This window comes from Trichechus manatus, unplaced genomic scaffold (genome assembly GCF_000243295.1).
Source record: "Trichechus manatus latirostris isolate Lorelei unplaced genomic scaffold, TriManLat1.0 scaffold00009, whole genome shotgun sequence".
NCBI lineage: Eukaryota > Metazoa > Chordata > Mammalia > Sirenia > Trichechidae > Trichechus > Trichechus manatus.
The window spans coordinates 17,989,744-18,008,041 of record NW_004443945.1 but is presented as its reverse complement, the minus strand read 5'-3'; the positions used below and the strand labels follow the sequence as shown (position 1 = coordinate 18,008,041).

Genomic DNA, 18,298 nt, shown 5'->3' with positions numbered 1-18,298 from the left:
AGAGAAGTTTATTTCCTCATAGTCAAAGTAGGCTAAAAGTCCAATTTCAGGGTGTCAGCTCCAGGGGAAGGCTTTTCCTCTCTGTCAGCCTTCTCTTCGGTGTTCCCCCGAACTAGGAGCTTCTCAGCACAGGGACCCCTGTCCAAAGGACGCGCTCTGCTCCCGGCACTGCTTTCTTGATGGTATGAGGTCCCCCTAGTTATGTTTGATATTCTATTTTATGCCATACATTAGGACTCCTAGTGTTGTTCCTATTTTTTATTTTATGATCTTTATAGTTTTAGATTTTATATTTAGGTCTTTGATCCATTTTGAGTTAGTTTTTGTGTATGGTGTGAGGTATGATCCTGTTTCAGTTTTTTTACAAATGGACGTCCAGTTCTGCCAGCACCATTTGTTAAAGAAACTGTCTTTTCCACATTTAATGGATTTTGGCCCTTTGTCAAAGATCAGCTGACCATAGGTGGTTAGATTTACGTCTGTGTTCTCGATTCTGTTCCACTGGTCTATGTGTCTGTCATTGTACCAGTAGCAGGTTGTTCTGACAACCATGGCTATATAGTAGGTTCTGAGATCAGGTAGTGCGAAGCTTCCTCCTTTGTTCTTCTTCTTCAATAATGCTTTACTTATCCAGGGCCTCTTTCCCTTCCATATAAAGTTGGTGATTAGCTTTTCCATCTCACTAAAGAATGCCGTTGGAATTTGGATCAGGCTTGCATTATATCTGTAGATTACTTTGGGTAATATTGGTATTTTCACAATGTTGAGTCTTCCTATCCATGAACACGGTATGTTCTTCTATTTATGTAGTTCTCTTTTGTTTCTTGTAGTAGTGTCTCATAGTTTTCTTTGTATAGGTCTTTTACATCCCTGGTTAGATTTATTCCTAAGTATTTTGCCTTTTGGGGGGCTATTTAAATGGTATTGTTTTCCTAATTTCCTTTTTGAAGCTCTCTTTGTTGGTGTATAGGAATCCAACTGATTTTTGTATGTTGATCTGATATTCTGCTACATTGCTGAATTCTTTTGTATTAGTTTCAGTAGCTTTCTTGTGGAATATTTGGGGTGTTCTATGTATAGGATCATGTCATCTGCATTTTACTTTTTCCTTACCAATTTGGATGCCCTTTATTTCTTTTTCTTGCCTTATTGCTCTAGCTAGGACTTCCAGCACAATATTGTATAAGAGTGGTGATAAAGGGCATCCTTGTCTGGTTTCTATTCTCAAGGGGAATGTTTTCAGTTTCTCTCCATTGAGAATAATACTGGCTGTTGATTTTATATAAATGCCTTCTACTATGTTGAGGAATTTCCCTTCCATACCTATTTTATTGAGAGTTTTTATCAGGAATGGGTGTTGAACTTTATCAAATGCTTTTTCTGCATTGATTGAGGTGTTAATGTGATTCTTTTGTTCTATTTATGTGGTGAACTACATTGATTGATTTTCCAACGTTGAAACATCCTTGCATACCCAGTATGAATCCCACTTGGTTGTAATGTATTATTTTATTTCATATGCTGTTGAATTCTATTAGCTAGAATTTTGTTGAGAATTTTCGTGTCTGTATTCATGAGGAATATTGGTCTGTAATTTTCTTTTTTTTGTAGTGTGTTTGCCTGGCTTTGATATCAGAGTTATACTGGCTTTGTAGAATGAATCTGGGAGTATTTCTTCCTTTTGTATACTCTGAAATAGCTTGAATAGTATTTGTGTGAGCTTTTCTCTGAATGTTTGATAGAATTCTCCTGTGAATCTGTCTGGGCAAGGGCTTTTGTTGGGAGTTTTTTTTTTTTTTTTTTTAATTTCCTCTTCAATCTCTCCTTTTGTTATGGGTCTGTTCAGCTTTTCTACCACTGGTTTGTGTAGGTAGTATGTTTCTAGAAATTTTCCATTTCCTCTAGGTTTTCAAATTTGTTGCAGTACAATTTTTCATAGTGTTCTATTTTGATCCTTTTTATGTCAATTGGTTCTGTTGTAATATCACCCATCTCATTTCTTATTCGGGTTGTTTGCTTCCTCTCCTGCTTTTCTTTTGTCAGTTTGGCCAATGGGATGTCAATTTTGTTGATCCTTTCGAAGAACCAACTTCTGGTCTTATTGATTCTTTTATTGTTTTTTCAGCTATTTCATATGTTTCTGCTCTAATCTATATCATTTCCTTTCTTATGGTGACTGTGGGCTTCTTTTGCTGCTCTCTTGCTTTTGTCCAAGTTGTAGGGTTAATGTTTTGATTTTGTTTCTTCTTTTTTGATGCGTGCATTTATTGCTATAAATTGACCTCTGAACACTGCTTTTGCTGTATTCCAAAGGTTTTGGTGAGATGTGTTTTCATTCTTATTTGATTCTAGGTATTTTTTTGTTCCATCTGAAGACTCTCCTTTCTCTATTGAATTGCCTTTTTTTTCGTCAAAGATCACTTGGCTATATGTCTGTGAGTCTATTTCTGGATTCTATTCTGTTCCATTGATCTATTTTTCTATTCTTTTGCTAATAACTGGAGCCTTGATGGTACAGTGGTTAAAGTGCTCAGCTGCTAACCACGAGGTCAGTAGGTTTGAACCCACCAGCTGCTCCACGGGAGAAAGATGTGGCAGCCTGCTTCCATAAAGTTTTACAGCCTTGGAAACCCTATGGGGCAGTTGTACTCTGTCATATAGTGTTGCTATGAGTTGGCATCAACTCGATGGGCACGGGTTTGGTTTTGGATTTTGCTAATACCACACTGTTTTTATTACTGTAGCTTTAGAGTAAGTCTTAAAGTCATGTTGGTCTTTAACTTTGTTCTTCTTCATTTTTTATACTTGTTATGCTTTAATTTTTTTTACAGTGGACATATATAATTATAATCGGACAGCAATGAAATTGTTTTCAAGTAGAAAATAAAAATAAGATCACAATTAAAAGCCTTCTTCTTAGTAATCTTTATTCACTTTTTAATATTTTTATATTCTTGCCTAAAAGAAGTTATTTTTTTATTAAAGGAAAACATTTTCTTTAATATGGTGGTAATTATGTTACAGAAAATCTTGTCAGAGGTTGAACGAGATCTGAAAAATGCTGAACCTGCATCTAAGACTCAAAGCAAAGGAAAAAGGATGGTTATTCAGGAGGTGGAGAACTCCGAAGATGAAGATGGAAAGGACAGTGGAAGAAAACATGAAGAAGGCAGTGGAGATAAGAGTAAAACATCTTTTCTATTCTGGTTATGCCCAAAGCTACCTTTTTGTATGATGAGCTGGCTCAATTTTTCTATTTGTACAGAAATTCTTAGTTTACCAAACTTTTTCTAGCTTTACTTGTAAATCCACCAGGAATTTTGGCTCATCTTTTTCTTAATACAGCTTCCTTTGGAACATACCCCAACCCCATTCTTCTTCTTAACCTGGCACCTCTTCCTAGTGCTCACTTTAATTCCTGATTATCACCTTTAAATATAAATGGCTGTGTCTTTGTGACAGCAATCATTTGCAAGTTAACCTTAAATATCTCTCTTAGATGATTGTTTTGTATATATCTACTTAGTTACAAACAAACTGGCTTAAAAGGGGTTATGGGTAGCACCACTTACATGCCTAAAATTAATGTCTTGTTGGAAAATTGCAATTTGTGCTTCTCAAAAAATTTTATAAATACGCAGAAGAAATAAGTATAACTTCACTTTTGAAGTAATACTTAAAAAAAGAATCTAGACTAGATAAAGGTTCTTCTTTGTAATATAAAGCAATGATAGATCTGTCAGCTCTGAGGGGAAATTTCTGCCTACTTGCTTGGCCAGGAGGAAGAAAACTTTTTCCTCCTCTTGAAAGCCCTGGAACAACCAGGAGAAAAAATATCAATTTTGAAAATCTTTCAAAAGTAAAAGTCAGCTTATAGTTAATTTGATAGAATATTTGCATTTGAGAGAGAAATTTAAGATATTCAATTCACTCAACTTTAAAGATAAAGAGAAAAAAGCACAAGGTTTTATTTTTTATATAATGTAAAATATTCAGATTAAGATATGAACAGTTAAGATAGGAGAAAGACAAAAGGAAAGAAAAAGAGGGAGAGGTAGAGAAAAAGGAGGAGACAGAGAGCACTAGTGTGCACCAGCGTGAGAGAGAGCAGGGAAAGGAAGAGAGGGCATCAAAAGGATGAAAAAGGGAGACTTTAAGGTAAGGAGTTTTTCAGCCAGAATTTAAATAAGTTCTGGCAGCAAATATTCTTTCTTGCGGTTTATATTCAGGTTAAGATAGTTAACCAAGTATCTTAGAGTCAAAGGAAATAATTTCAAATCTTACCTGGAAAAAGATGAAGTATGTTGTTGCTGTTAGGTGCCATCAAGCTGGTTCTGACTCAAAGTGACCCTGTGTTCACAGAATGAAACACTGCCCGATGCTTTGCCATCATCACAGTCCTTGTTATGCTTGAGTCTATTATTGTTGCAGCCAGTGTCTGTCCATCTCATTTAGGGTCTTCCTCTTATACGCTGCCCCTCTACTTTACTAAGCATGATGTCCTTCTCTAGGGACTGGTCCTTCCTGATAACATGTCCAAAGTGCTTGAGACAAAGTCTCGTCATCCCTGCTTTTAAGGAGCATTCTGGCTGCACTTCTTCCAAGACAGATTTGTTTATTCTCCTGGCAGTCCATGGTATATTCAATATTCTTCTCCAACACCATAATTCAAAGGCATCGATTCTTTTTAGGTCTTTCTTATTCAGCTTCTGCGTGCATATGAGGTGATTGAAAAAACCACGGCTTGGGTCAGGTGCACCTTAGTCTTCAAGGTGACATCTTTGCTTTTCAACACTTTAAAGAGGTCTTTTTCAGCAGATTTGCCCAATGCAATGCTTTTTTTTGATTTCTTGACTGCTGCTTCTATGGGTGTTGATTGTGGATTCAAGTAAAATGAAATCCATGACAACTTCAATCTTTTCCCCATTTATCATAATGTTGCTTATTGGTCCAGTTGTTGCTTATTGTTTTCTTTATGTTGAGGTATAATCCATACTGAAGGCTGTAATCTTTGATCTTCATCAGTAAGTGCTTCAAGTCTTCTTCACTTTCAGCAAGCAAGGTTGTGTCATCTGCATATCGCAGGTTGTTAATGAGTCTTCCTCCAATCCTGATGCCCCATTCTTCTTCATTTAGTCCAGCTTCTCAAATTATTTGCTCAGCATACAGTTTGAATAAGTATACAGTAAAATTGACTCTTTTTTTGGTGTACAGTTCAAACACATTTATAATTTCATGTAACCACCACCCAATCAGGATACAGAATCATTCCATCACCCCAAAAAACTCCTTCTTGCTGCCTCTTTTAGCCAGATCCTTTCCTTACCCCAACCCCTGGCAACCACTGATCTGTTCTTTGTTCCTATAGTTTTGCCTTCTCCAGAATGTCACGTGTTAACAATTAAAGAGTATGCAACTTTTGGAGACTAGCTTCCTTCATACAGCATAATGTCTTTGAGATTCTTTCATGTATCAATATTGCATTCCTTTTTATTGCTCAGTAGTATTCCATTGTATGGATGTAGCACAGTTTGTTTATCCACTTACCTGTTTAAGAACATTTGGGTTGTTTCCAGTATTTGGCAGATTTGAGTAGAGCTGCTGTAAGCATTCATGTGCAAGTTTTTGTGTCAACATGTTTTATTTCCCTAAGGTAACACTCAATAGTGGGATTGCTGGGTCATATGGCAAGTGTATGTTTAACTTTATCAGAAATTCTCAAACTCTTTTCCAGAGTGACTGTACCATTTTGCATTCCTGCTAGCAATGTAGAGAGTTCTAGTTGCTTTACATCCATGTCAGCAGTTGGTATTGTTTTTGTGTATGCGTGTGTGTTTATTTAGCCATTCTAATAGGTATATAGTGGTTTTTTCATTGTGGTTGTAATTTACATTTTCCAATGGTTAATGATTATGAACATCTTTTCATGTGTTTATTTGCCATCTCTACAATGTTTTTGATGACATATCTGCTCAAATATTATGCCTATTTTTTTTTAATTGGGTTGTTGTTTGCTTACTGGTGAGTTTTAAGAGTTCTTTATATATTCTCAATACAAGCGCTTTGTTAGATATGGGATTTGAAAATATTTTCTTCCAACGTGTGGCTTGTTTTTTCATTCATTTTTTTGTCTTTTGCAGAGAAAAGGTTTTTATTGTGATGGAGCCCAAATTTTTTATTGTCTTTTCCCTTGCAGGATATTGATATTTTCTCAGTTCCTCATATGTCGTGTAATTTTGGATTGTATTTTGGCCATTTTGAAAATTATGTTATGTGACTTTGGGTCTTGTTTAAATTCTATGGAGAATGTTGATTTTTTTTTTTTTTTAAAGCAGGCAATCGGTATGGTTAGGTTCAGTAATAATTTCCTACTCCTTGACTTTTATGAACTATGGTTCCAATGTCAGTTCAGTTTTTAAAGACTTTGCAGTGCTCTTCGATCTGTCCTACTTGTGCACCACCTAGCGACCAGTCTAGGCCATGGTCTTCCCCTGTAATTTAGTTCTCAAAGTCTTTAGTATGCCATTTATGGACAGATATATGCAGGTGGATCACCTTGAGGGTAAGCCCAGGAGCTCCCTCCTTTGCAATCTTCTCAACACTTTTTGGTTCCCAGAGTTTTTTCTTCCTTTTCCTCTGGCCAGAAAGCAATGCCTTTACTTTCTCCATTCTATTGTGCACTTCCAGCAACTAGGTCTGCCTCCAGAGCCAAGTGGAAAGAGAACAAAGAGAGAAAAAAGAGGAGATCCCCCAGTATTCTTGGGACCATAGTTCCTCTAGCCAGAGAGACGAGTTCCCTTCCTTCAGAGTTTTAGGTGCCTACTTGGCTGCCGCTGCAACTGCTGCAGGATTGCCTCGGTAGGGAACAAAACATTCTCTCTGTGCCATAGGGGTCTGGTTTCTCTGTTTTGGACAAATAACAGATGACTTCTCTTGACACTCTTTCTATCTGCACCTGATATACAGTTCCAGGTTTTGGGCTGCTTTTGCGTTCTGGGTAGGAGATTCCAGAGAAAAGAAAACAGGAAACTCACCACTAGTTTTGTAGTATTTTAATTTCTGGTCTCTTTCCCCAATCTGCCTAGTACCATTTGCTTTCTAATGTCCTCATATAGCTGTCCCCATAAATTATGTCCCAGATTTTTAGTTATATTCAGTAGGAGAGACAGGGTGGAGTGCCATCTCACTACTTTTTTTTTTTTTAACCTTAGCACATTTGAAGAACTATGGAAGTACTTTACATAGATTATTTTGTTTAATCCTCAGGGATTAGGTAAATTAGGTAATGGAGACCTAGAAAACTTCAGTTATTTGCCACATTTGCTCAAGTTGTAAGTCACATGGATGGAATATGGCCATCTGTGTGACTCCAAATTCTCTCTCTTAAGAGTGGGTACCAATTAAGACAGTGTAGGTGCTATAAAATCCAGGCTGAACATCACTAGGCTACACTCTCAAAGCAATAGATATATTTTGGTGTTTATTTACTTTTGCACTTGATTGATGTTGTACCAAGAACTCTTAACAGGGACTAAACCTATGCTGAGGAGCAAGTGAGTTAATTAAAGGCTAGTGTGATCAGTTTTGAAACTAAAAGACCCTCCTCTAAAACAGAGATACTCCTCTAAAATAGAGATTAAGCAAACAGGAAAGGACTAGTCATTTAAAAAATTAGTAATGCTACTTCTATGATTAGAAATCTGAGTCAGGATTGTCGTAGTCTAATATCATTTACCCATTGGTGTTGAGTTGATTCCAACTCATAGCAACTCTATAGGACAGAATAGAACTGCCCCATAGGGTTTCCAAGGAGCATCTGGTGGATTTGAACTGTATACCTTTTGGTTAGCAGCCAAGCTCTTAACCACTGCGCCACCAGGGCTCCTAATATCATTTAACAGACTGATAAAAATATTTCTGTCTCAGTTAGGTGGCTATCCCTAAGGTGAGTTCCATAGAGAAGCAGTATGCCCATTTAGATCTCCAAGCAGCCAGAGCTTTAACTGAACCATTTCTGATCCTGTCACTTTGTTGTCAGTGTTAGCTGCTGTCGAGTTGGTCACTTAGACTCCCAAAATATTTTGTAGTTAGGGAATATATAAAAGATATAAGATTCAGAAAACAAATAGGGAGAATATAAATGTTAAGACCAGTAATTTCCCTTTTATCAGGAAAGCAAATGAAGACAGGGTGGAATCAATAGCTGGAAACTCAGAATCTGTCATTTTAAGATTAACTGAAATCCGTTTAACTAGTTTATAGTTACTTCCACCAAGTTACGTTGTTATGAAATGTGTAAAAAGAGGTCCTGGAGCTGTGGACTCATGAGAAGAACCCTAAGTTATTTTTGGGAGAATAATGTTAAAGCACAGAGAGAGGTTATCAAGTTGGAATCCTTGCATTTAGTTCTCCATTCCACCACATTCCAAGAAAGAATTCTTAGTCATTATGGGGTATGTTTCAGGGAGCCCTGAGGACCCTGGAAAAGTGTAGCAATTAGTGTTTTGTAACTTCAGCTGATATGCTGCCCCTCTGCCAGCTCCACTTGGGTTGGCCAGGCCCAGTACATCCAGACTAAGGTATAATATAACCAATGGATTTAATATAATGACTGACAATTACTGAGCACCTACTGTGTGTCAAGTACTGAGATAAGATAATTGATAGGCTTTCTTCATCTGTCCTTCTAAGGACTAGTATTAAGAAATGTCTGCATATTTGCCAGGATGATTAGATCTAGAGTTTGAGTTGATACTTTCTCTTGGAAGCTCCCCATCTATTTGTGTTTCCTCTCTGAGTAGCGATCACTTAGAGGTGATGTTCATCGTACAAGTGTAGCCATCAGAGCTTTTGGTATGTATTCCATCTATCTCCTTACAGAGTTTGTAAGAATCAGAGGGAACCATGGTTTCAGGGGACATCTAGGTCAATTGGTATAACAAAGTTTATTAGGAAAATATTCTGCATCCCACTTTGGTGAGTGGTGTCTGGGGTCTTAAAAGCTAGCGAGCGGCCATCTAAGATGCATCAATTGGTCCCAACCCACCTGGAGTAAAAAAGAATGAAGAACACAACAGACACAAGGAAAATAAATATTAGTCCAAGAGACAAAACCAGAGACTCCATCAGCCTGAGACCAGAAGAACTAGATGGTGCCTTGCTACCACCAATGACCGCCCTGACAGGGAACACAACAGAGAGTCTGTAACAGAGCAGGAGAAAAGTGGGGTGCAGAACTCAAATCCTAGTAAAAAGACCAGACTTAATGGTTTGACTGAGACTGGAGGGACCCCAGAAGACATGGCCCCTGGAGTCTCTGTTGGCCCAGTGCTGAAACCATTCCTGAGGTCAACTCTTCAGACAAAGATTAGACTGGACTATGGGACTTAAAGTGATACTTATGAGGAGTGTGCTTCTTAGCTCAAGTAGATACATGAGACTAAATGGGCAGCTCCTGTCCGGAGGCGAGATGAGCAGGCAGAGAGGGTCAGGAGCTGGTTGAATGGATACGGGAGATCCGGGGTGGAAAGGAGGAGTATGCTGTCACAGTATAGGGAGAGCAACTAGGGTCACACAGCAATGTATGTATAAATTTTTGTATGAGAGACTGACTTCAATTGTAAACTTAAAGGACAATTAAAAAAAAAAAAGAATCAGAGGGAAATAAGCATCTAGTCTTCCTTATAGTGCTATCACTTATTTCTTTACTTAAAAATTAAATATAAGAAAATTAAAGTCATCCACAGACTGAATTAAATATAGATAAATATTTATATTGTCCTAGAATTGGCAAGTTTGGGGGTGGAAGGGGGGCAGTTTCTAAAAGTTAAAACAATAGACAAAATCATGAAGAAAGGAGAGATTGAGCCAACATGGTGCTATAGACAGAAGCACCATGCTGTCCCTCTGTAGCAAAGACCTGAAAAATTAAGTAAAACAGTTACAGATGTCAATCCTGAAACCCTGAGCATGAAATGAAGGGATAAAGAACTCAATCAAGCACCAAATGAAAGAAGAAACTGACAAAGAACAGAGAATGAGGAGAGCTATGGAGTGGAGGTCTGTCAGCTAACATGGCATGGATTCACCATCTTGGACCATAGCCACAAGGACGCCGGACAGGGAGGATGGGAAGGCAATGTCATGGAGTGCCCAGCAGGAGATAGAGCACCTGGTAACTAAGGATACATGCTTTTCCACTCCCCACCTTTCTGACCTATACGCTGCCTCCACCGCTTTCCAGTAGGCCACGGTTGCTGAGCTGGAGAGACACTGGCTCACTGCTGCCTTGGGTCCATCAGCACACGGTCTCCCCAGTTCTGTGCCACCCCCACTGGCCAGCTTCCTCAGCACTATTTTTTTTTTGCTTTTGTTTTTGTTTGTTTCTTCTCTCTCTCTCCCTTCCTTCTTTTCCTTTCTCTTGCCCACCTAGCTGCATGCACCATCCCCACCCCTTCTCAACAGGCCGTGCCACACTGCTCAGCTAGAGAGCCACCAGCACATGGCCTCTCCAGCTCCACGCCACCCCACCAGCTGGCTGCCTTAGTGCCATATTTTGTTTGTTTGTTTTTTTGTTTCTTCCCTGTCTCTCCTTTCCTTCTTTTCCTTTCTCCCTCTCACCTAGCCCCATAAGCCATCTTCGCCCTTCTTGACAGGTCATGCCATACTGCTTGACTACAGAGCCACAAGCACACAGCCTCTTTGGGTCTGCACTGCCCCCACTGGCTGGCTCCCTCAGTGCCATTTTTGTTTGTTTGTTTTGTTCCTCTCTCTCTCTCTTCCTTCTTTCCTTTCCTTTCTCCCACCCATCTAGCCCTGTGCATCGCCCCTGCCCCTTCTCAACAAGCCTTGCTGCAGTGTTCAGCTAGAGAGCCACTGGCATGCAGCCTTCCCTGGTTGGTACCACCCCCACAGGCTGAATCCCTCAGTGCCATATTTTTAATTTTTCTTGCTCCCTTTTCGTTCTCCCTCCTACTGAGTCCCTATACTGCCTTCACCCCTTCCTGATGAGTGGTGCCACGCTGCCTGGTGAGACACTGGTTCCACCCCAACACCAATGCTGTTTCCTTCAACACCATATTTTTGTTTCCTCTTTATCTTTCCCTTATTTCCTTTCTCCCACCCATCTAGCCCTGTGTGCCGCCCCTGCCCCTTCTTGACAAGCTGAGCTGCACTGCTCTGCTAGAGAGTCACCAGCACATGGCCTCCCTGGGTCTGTCTCACCCCCACCCACCAATTTACACCATGCCACCATTTTATTTAGTTTTTTTCCTTCATTTTTTTGCTTCTGTTTCTCTCTCCCACTTAGCTCCGCACATCATATACTCTCCCTTCCCTATCTGCACCATGCACTGAGCGCCAAATCCCTGAGCAGCAACAGTGCAGACCTCTGGACCTCACTCTGCACTGCCCTTTGGCCCTGCCCTGCCCTGCCGGCCCCAGTTCGTGCCACAAGTGGCCCATCCATCTCTCACTCCTGGACCTGCCCTGCTGTACCATAGTTGAGCAACTAGCCCAGCCCATCTGGACAAGGTAGTGAGAAGTATTGTGCCCACAGACGAGCAAGCAACAAAAACCACCCAGCCCACCCACCCAGACATAACCAAAAAAAAAAAAAAAAAACAGGATGAAACAAAAACCTACAATCAATAAATGAAGAAAATAATTCCTGAATGTCCTGGAGAGAGCGGAAAATATCAAAACATATTTAAAAAAAACAGGACAGGATGGCTCCAATAAGTGACCAAAGTAAAACACCAAATGACCTTCTGGTAGAAGAAAAGGCACTGGAACTATCTGATAGGAAATCAAAAGTCTAATATTCAGGGCTGTCCAAGAGATTAGGAAAGAGATGAAGGAAAACACAGACAAAATTAAGAAAAAAAATAGACAAAATCATGGAAAATACAGACAAAATCAGGGAAAACACAGACAAAGCAATGGAAGAATAGAAGAACAAAACAAAACAAAACAATTAGAAATCATACAGAAACAGCAATTAGAAATCCAAAAGATGAACAACAAGATTTCAGAAATGGACAACGCAATAGAAGGTTTTAGGAGCAAATTTGAAACAATGGATGACAGGATCAGTGAAATTGAATACAAATCCTTAGATACCATTTTGTTTGAGGAAAATCACAGAAAAGAATGAAGAAAACCTGAAAACTGTGTGGGATAAAATCAAGAGAAAAAATTGCATGTGATCGGAGTTCCAGAACAGAGTAGAAAAATGGAAAACACAGAGAGGATCATTGAAGGTTTGCTGACAGAGAGCTTCCTTAATATGAAAGATGAAAGGCTGACCAAGAAGCTCAACAAACCCCATATAGGATAGACCCCAAAAGAAAATCACCAAGACATATCATAATCACACTCACCAAAACCAAAGACAATGAAAGAATCCTTAGAGCAGCTTGAGAAAAACAAAAAGTCACATGCAAAGGGGAAACAATAAAACTAAGCTCTTATTACTTAGCAGAAACCATGCAGGAAAGACGGCAATGGGATGACATATATAAAACCTTGAAAGACAAAAATTGCCAACCAAGAATAATATATCCTGCAAAATACTTGCTCAAATATAATGGCAAAATTAGGATATTTCCAGATAAACAGAAATTAAGGGAATCTGTAAAAACCAAACCAAATTTACAAAATTATTAAAGGGAGTCCTTCGGTTAGAGAACAAACAACATCAGATAGCAACCTGAATCTAGGACACAGGACAGCATCAGCCAGATACCAACCTAGGTAATGAACTCTCAAGGGTAAAACAAAATTAAAAGACCTACAACAGGGAACCAGAGGCGTCAATCTGTAAATGACAACAACATCAGAACAATAAAAGAGAGAATAAACGGTGCAGGTATAGAACTTTAAAATGGAGCGGAAGTCATTGTGATATCAAGTAATAAAAGACAGGTTCAAACTTAGGAAGATAGGAGTAAATTTCAAGGTAACCACAAAGAAAGTTAAAAAACCTACTCATCAAAAGAAAAAAGAAAAACATAAAGTCTCAGTAAAAACAAAATCTACAAAAACAAAAGAAATGAAAAGAAAGTTCACAAACAAAAGGAATTCAGCACAGGAAAGTAAGAGGAACAAAGAAAACATCAGCACCACACAAAAAAAAAAGTATACAAAATGAAAGCAGTAAACTCACACCTATCAGTAGTTACACTGAATGTAAATGGCTTAAGTGCTCTGATAAAGAGACAGAGAGTGACAGAATGGATTAAAAAAACAGGACCCATCAATATGCTGTCTACAAGAGACACACCTTAGAAACAAAGATATAAATATATTAAAAAATCAAAGGATGGAAAAAAATATATCAAGCAAACAGCTACCAAAAAAGAGCAGGAGTGGCAATACTGATCTCAGATAAAATAGACTTTAAAACAAAATCCACCATAAGACAAGGAAGGACATTATATAATGATTAAAGGCATAATCCATCATGAGGATATAACCATAATATTGCATCTAATGACAGGCTTCCAAAATACATAGAACAAACTCTAACAGCACTGAAAAGAGAAATTGATAGTTCCACAATAGTAGTAGGAGACTTCAACACACCACTGTCCATAAAGGACAGAACATCTAGAAAGAAACTCAACAAAGATATAGAAGATCTAAAGGCCACAAATCTCATAGACATATAGACCACTCCACCCAACAGCAACAAAATATACATTCTTTTCCAATGCACATGGAACGTTCTCCAGAATAGACCACTTTTTAGGCCACAAAGCAACCCTCAACAAAATCCAAAACATTGAAATAATACAAATCATCTTCTCTGATCACAAGCTGTAAAAGTAGAAATTAATGACAGGAAGAGGAAGGAAAAAAAATTAAATACATGGAAACTGAACAACACCTTGCTTAAAAACCACTGGGAAATAGAAGAAATCAAAGATGGAATTAAAAAATTCCTAAAATCAAATGAGAATGAAAACACATAGTACCAAAACCTTTGGGACACAGCAAAGGCAGTGCTAAGAGGACAATTTATAGCAGTAAATCCACACATCAAAAAAGAAGAAAGGGACAAAATCAAAACATTAGCTGTACAACTCAAACAAATAGAGAACAGCAAAAGAAGCCCACAGCCACCAGAAGAAAGGAAATAATAAAGGTCAGAGCAGAAGTAAATGAAATAGAGAATAGAAAAACAATAGAATCAACAAAACCAAAAGTTAGTTCTTTGAAAGGATCAACAAAATCAACAAACCATTGGTGATATTGACAAACACAGGAGAGGAAGCAAATAACCCAAATAAGAAATGAAATGGGAGACATTACAACAGACCCAACTGAAATAAAAAGCATCATAACAGAGTACTATGAAAAAGTGTACTCCAATGATTGAAAACCTAGAGGAAATGGACAAATTTCTAGAAACACACTACGTACCTTAACTAACACAAACTGAAGTTGAAAATTTGAACAGATCCATAATAAGAGGAGAGATTGAAAAGTTAATAAACTCCCAACAAAAAATAAGTGCTGGCCCAGATGGCTTCACTGGAGAATTCTACCAAACATTCAGAAAAGAGCTCACACCAGTACTACTCAAACTATTTCAGAGTATAGAAAAGGAAGGGATACTTTCAAATTCATTCTGTGAAACCAGCTTAACCCTGATACCAAAACCAGGCAAAGACACCACAAATAAAGAAAAATACAGACCAATATCTCTCATGAATATCAATGCAAAAATTCTCAACAAAATTCTAGCCAATAGAATTCAGCATCTATAAAAAAAATAATATACCACGACCAAGTGGGATTCATGCCAGGTATGCAAGGATGGTTCGACATTAGAAAACCAATCAACGTAATCCACCACATAAATAACGCAAAAGAAAAGAATCATATGATCGTCTCAATTGACACAGAAAAGGCATTCAATAAAGTCCAACACTGATCCTGATAAAAACTCTCAATAAAATAGGAATAGAAGGGAAATTCCTCAACATGATAAAGATCCTTTATAGAAAAGCAACAGCCAACATCATTCTTAATGGAGAGAGCCTGAAACCATCCCCCCTGAGAACAGGAACAAAGCAAGGATGCCCTTTATCACCACTCCTATTTAACATTGTGCTAGAAATCCTAGCTAGAGTAATAAGGCAAGAAAAAGAAATAAAGGGCATCCAAATTAGTAAGGAAGAAGTAAAACTATCTCTAGTCACATATGATATACTATACCCAGAGAACCCAAAAGACTCCACAAGAAAACTACTGAAACTAATAGAAAGATTCAGCAGAGTAGCAGTATACAAGATCAACATACAAAAATCAGTTGGATTCCTATGCACCAACAAAGAGAACTTTAAAAAGGAAGTCAGGAAAGAAATACCATTTATAATAGCCCTTAAAAAACTAAAATACTTAGGAATAAATCTAACCATGGAAGTAAAAGACCTATACAAAGAAAGGTACAGAACACTACTGTGAGAAACCAAGAGACCTACATAAATGGAAATACATACCGTGCCCATGAATAGGAAGACTCAACACTGTGAAAATGTCAATCTACAGATATAATGCAATCCTGATCCAAATACCAACAGCATTCTTCAGTGAGATGGAAAAACTAATCACCAACTTTACATGGAAAGGAAAGAGGTCCCAGATGAGGAAAGCATTATTGAAGAAAAAGAACAAAGTAGGAGGCCTCACACTATCTAATCTCAGAACCTACTATACAGGCATGGTAGTCAAAACAGCCTGGTACTGGTACAGCAACAGGCACATAGACCAATAGAACAGAATCAAGAACCCAGATGTAAATCTACCCACCTATGGTTAGCTGATCTTTGACAAAGGGCCAGAGTCCATTAAATGGGGAAAAGGCAGTCTTTTTAACAAATGGTGCTGGCAAAACTGGATGTCCATCTGTAAAAAAATAAAACAGGACCCATACTTCACACCATACACAAAAACTAATTCAAAATGGATCGAAAACCTAAATATAAAACCAAAAACTATAAAGATCATGGGGAAAAAAATAAGGGCAATACTAGGGGCCCTAACACATAGCATAAATACAATATAAACCATAACTAACAATGCAGAAACACCAGAAGAGAAACTAGATCACTGGGAGCTCCTAAAAACTAAACACTTCCGCTCATAAAAAAGACTTTACCAAAAAAGTAAAAGCAACCTATAGACTGGGAAAAATTTTTTGGCTACAGCATAGCTCACAAGGGTCTAATCTCTAAAATCTATAGGAAAATCCAACACCTCTACAGCAGAAAGACAAATACAATGCAATACCGATCTTTGGGGTTTGAGCAAATTTTTGTGTATTGTATTAGATAAGGGTCCACCTTCATTCTTTTGCACGTGGCTATCAAGTTTTCCGAACAGCATTTGTTGAAAAGACTATTCTTTCTGCCATTGAATTGTCCTTGCACCCTCATGAAAAATCAGTTGCCCATAAATGCAAAGGTTTACTTCTAGACTCAATTGTATTGCATTGATCTATTTCTCTATCCTTATTCTGGACCACACTGTCTTGATTACTATAACTTTGTACTACGTTTTAAAATTGGGAGTGACTCTTCCAACTTTGTTCTTCTTTTTTAAAATTGTTTTTGGCTATGCTGGGTCCCTTGCATTTCCATATGAATTTTAGGATCAGTTTGTCAATTTCTGCAAAAAGCCAACTGCGATTATGTTGAGTCTGTAGCTTTCCAATCCAAGTAAACATTCTTATATACTTCTGGTGGGTAAGTAAATTGGCACAGCCTTTTAGGAAAGTGATCCTGCAATAACTGAGTAGTTTACACTAAAAAATGCTCTTAATGTTTACCTAAGTAATTTGATTTCTAAGGATTTATCCCATAAAATAAAGATATATGATAAATTTGTGTTTATATGATAAAAACATATTTTGGGCGGACACAGTTCAGTCCATAACAGTTGGTGATCCAAATTAGATGTTTCATAGAGCCAATTCTACTGTATAGAAAACTGTATTAATTAGTGTTTTCATACTCAATGCATGCATTAAGATATTCATCCACTGATTTTCATTTAGATAATTAGGCTGTTCTATTCCCTCTTTGTGCTTCAAATCCTTGCTTTACCAGTCGTGAAACACAATGGAAAAATATATCCATTAGAAACGAGATTAGAATTTGTTAAAAGAGAAAAGTCTTGTAGTCTCTGTAGTTAAATACCTTTTAACAGTGCAGTGACATGGTTAATTGCTTTCTTTTAAAAATTAAGTTACTCATCAGTGGGATATTTATATGTAATTTTCATATTTAAAAACAATAGATGCAATAATCAGTTATTAAAGCCATGGTTAATACCTGAAATCTCTCTATCAAGATCAAAGGAATTTTTAAGGTTGAATAAGGCATTGAAGTGGAAAATTTACTGTGTTTTTTAAGGTTCACTTTAAGCTTAAAAATTAGGTGCCTATTTTATGTGGACTTCTTTGCTACGTTCATTTTTAAATGACTTAAAAATCACTTCGACATTACTTTTCTTTCAAATGATCCCCTTCTCCCAGCCCTTTACAATAAGGAAAGCTTACCCTAATCTTGGGCACAGTTATTGTACTTATCAAGTTTTAGTGACTTTCTTTTTCTTTCCGTTTTCTATTTATTCATTCATTCATAACTTGTAAATGGTTGGAAAGAAAAGTACATATGAGATTTTAAGTCTAAAAGTTTTGTTAGATCTACCTCGATATGTATGATTTGATGAAGAGGTAGAACCTTAGGGAATGTGATTTTGAAATGCAGGTTTTCACGCCACAAGCTGTTCAGCATTTAAATAATTTAATACAGGGTCGGCTTCAGTCCGCAGCCCAAGAACTGTGTCCTTGGGAACCCAGGGGGCTCCGGAGCACACCGACTCCGCGGGCAAACACTCTCAGCGGACGTCCGCCCAGGAGGCCCCCAGGAGGCCGCGGAAACCGCAGGGCTCCGCCTGAGGGGGCGGTGCCCAGCCCGGCTTCCCCCGCGAAACTGCCCTTGTGAGCTGCGGAGCCGCGCCTGTGCGCTCTGCACCCCCGCGGCTTCCGCGGTAGTTTCTTCTGATGATGCAAACACTCATTTCCCGCATCTACTTCCCCACAGAGGCCGCGGAGCCGGCGGGAGCTGGGCGCGCTGGCGAGCCGCATGCCATGGGCAACATCCAGAAGAAGTTCAAGGGCAGAGGCGAGGACAGCAAGCGGCCGGAGAGGGGCGCGCCGCGGCGAGGGCTGGCGCGGGCATCGGGTCCGGGCGCGAACAAGCAGGGCCGGGCGCTGGCCCTGGCTGTG

At 38.5% G+C, this 18,298-nt stretch overlaps 1 protein-coding gene across 1 annotated transcript in view; it reads left to right on the top strand.

The window, feature by feature from the left end:
• SPAG1 (sperm associated antigen 1) overlaps positions 1–18,298 on the top strand; it is a 92,079-nt gene that overhangs the window by 43,201 nt on the left and 30,580 nt on the right. Inside the window, exons 9-10 of the mRNA XM_023726040.1 lie at positions 3,025–3,184; positions 18,114–18,297. Of these exons, the coding sequence (XP_023581808.1) occupies positions 3,025–3,184; positions 18,114–18,297 (344 nt within the window). The remainder of the gene's footprint in view (positions 1–3,024; positions 3,185–18,113; position 18,298) is intronic.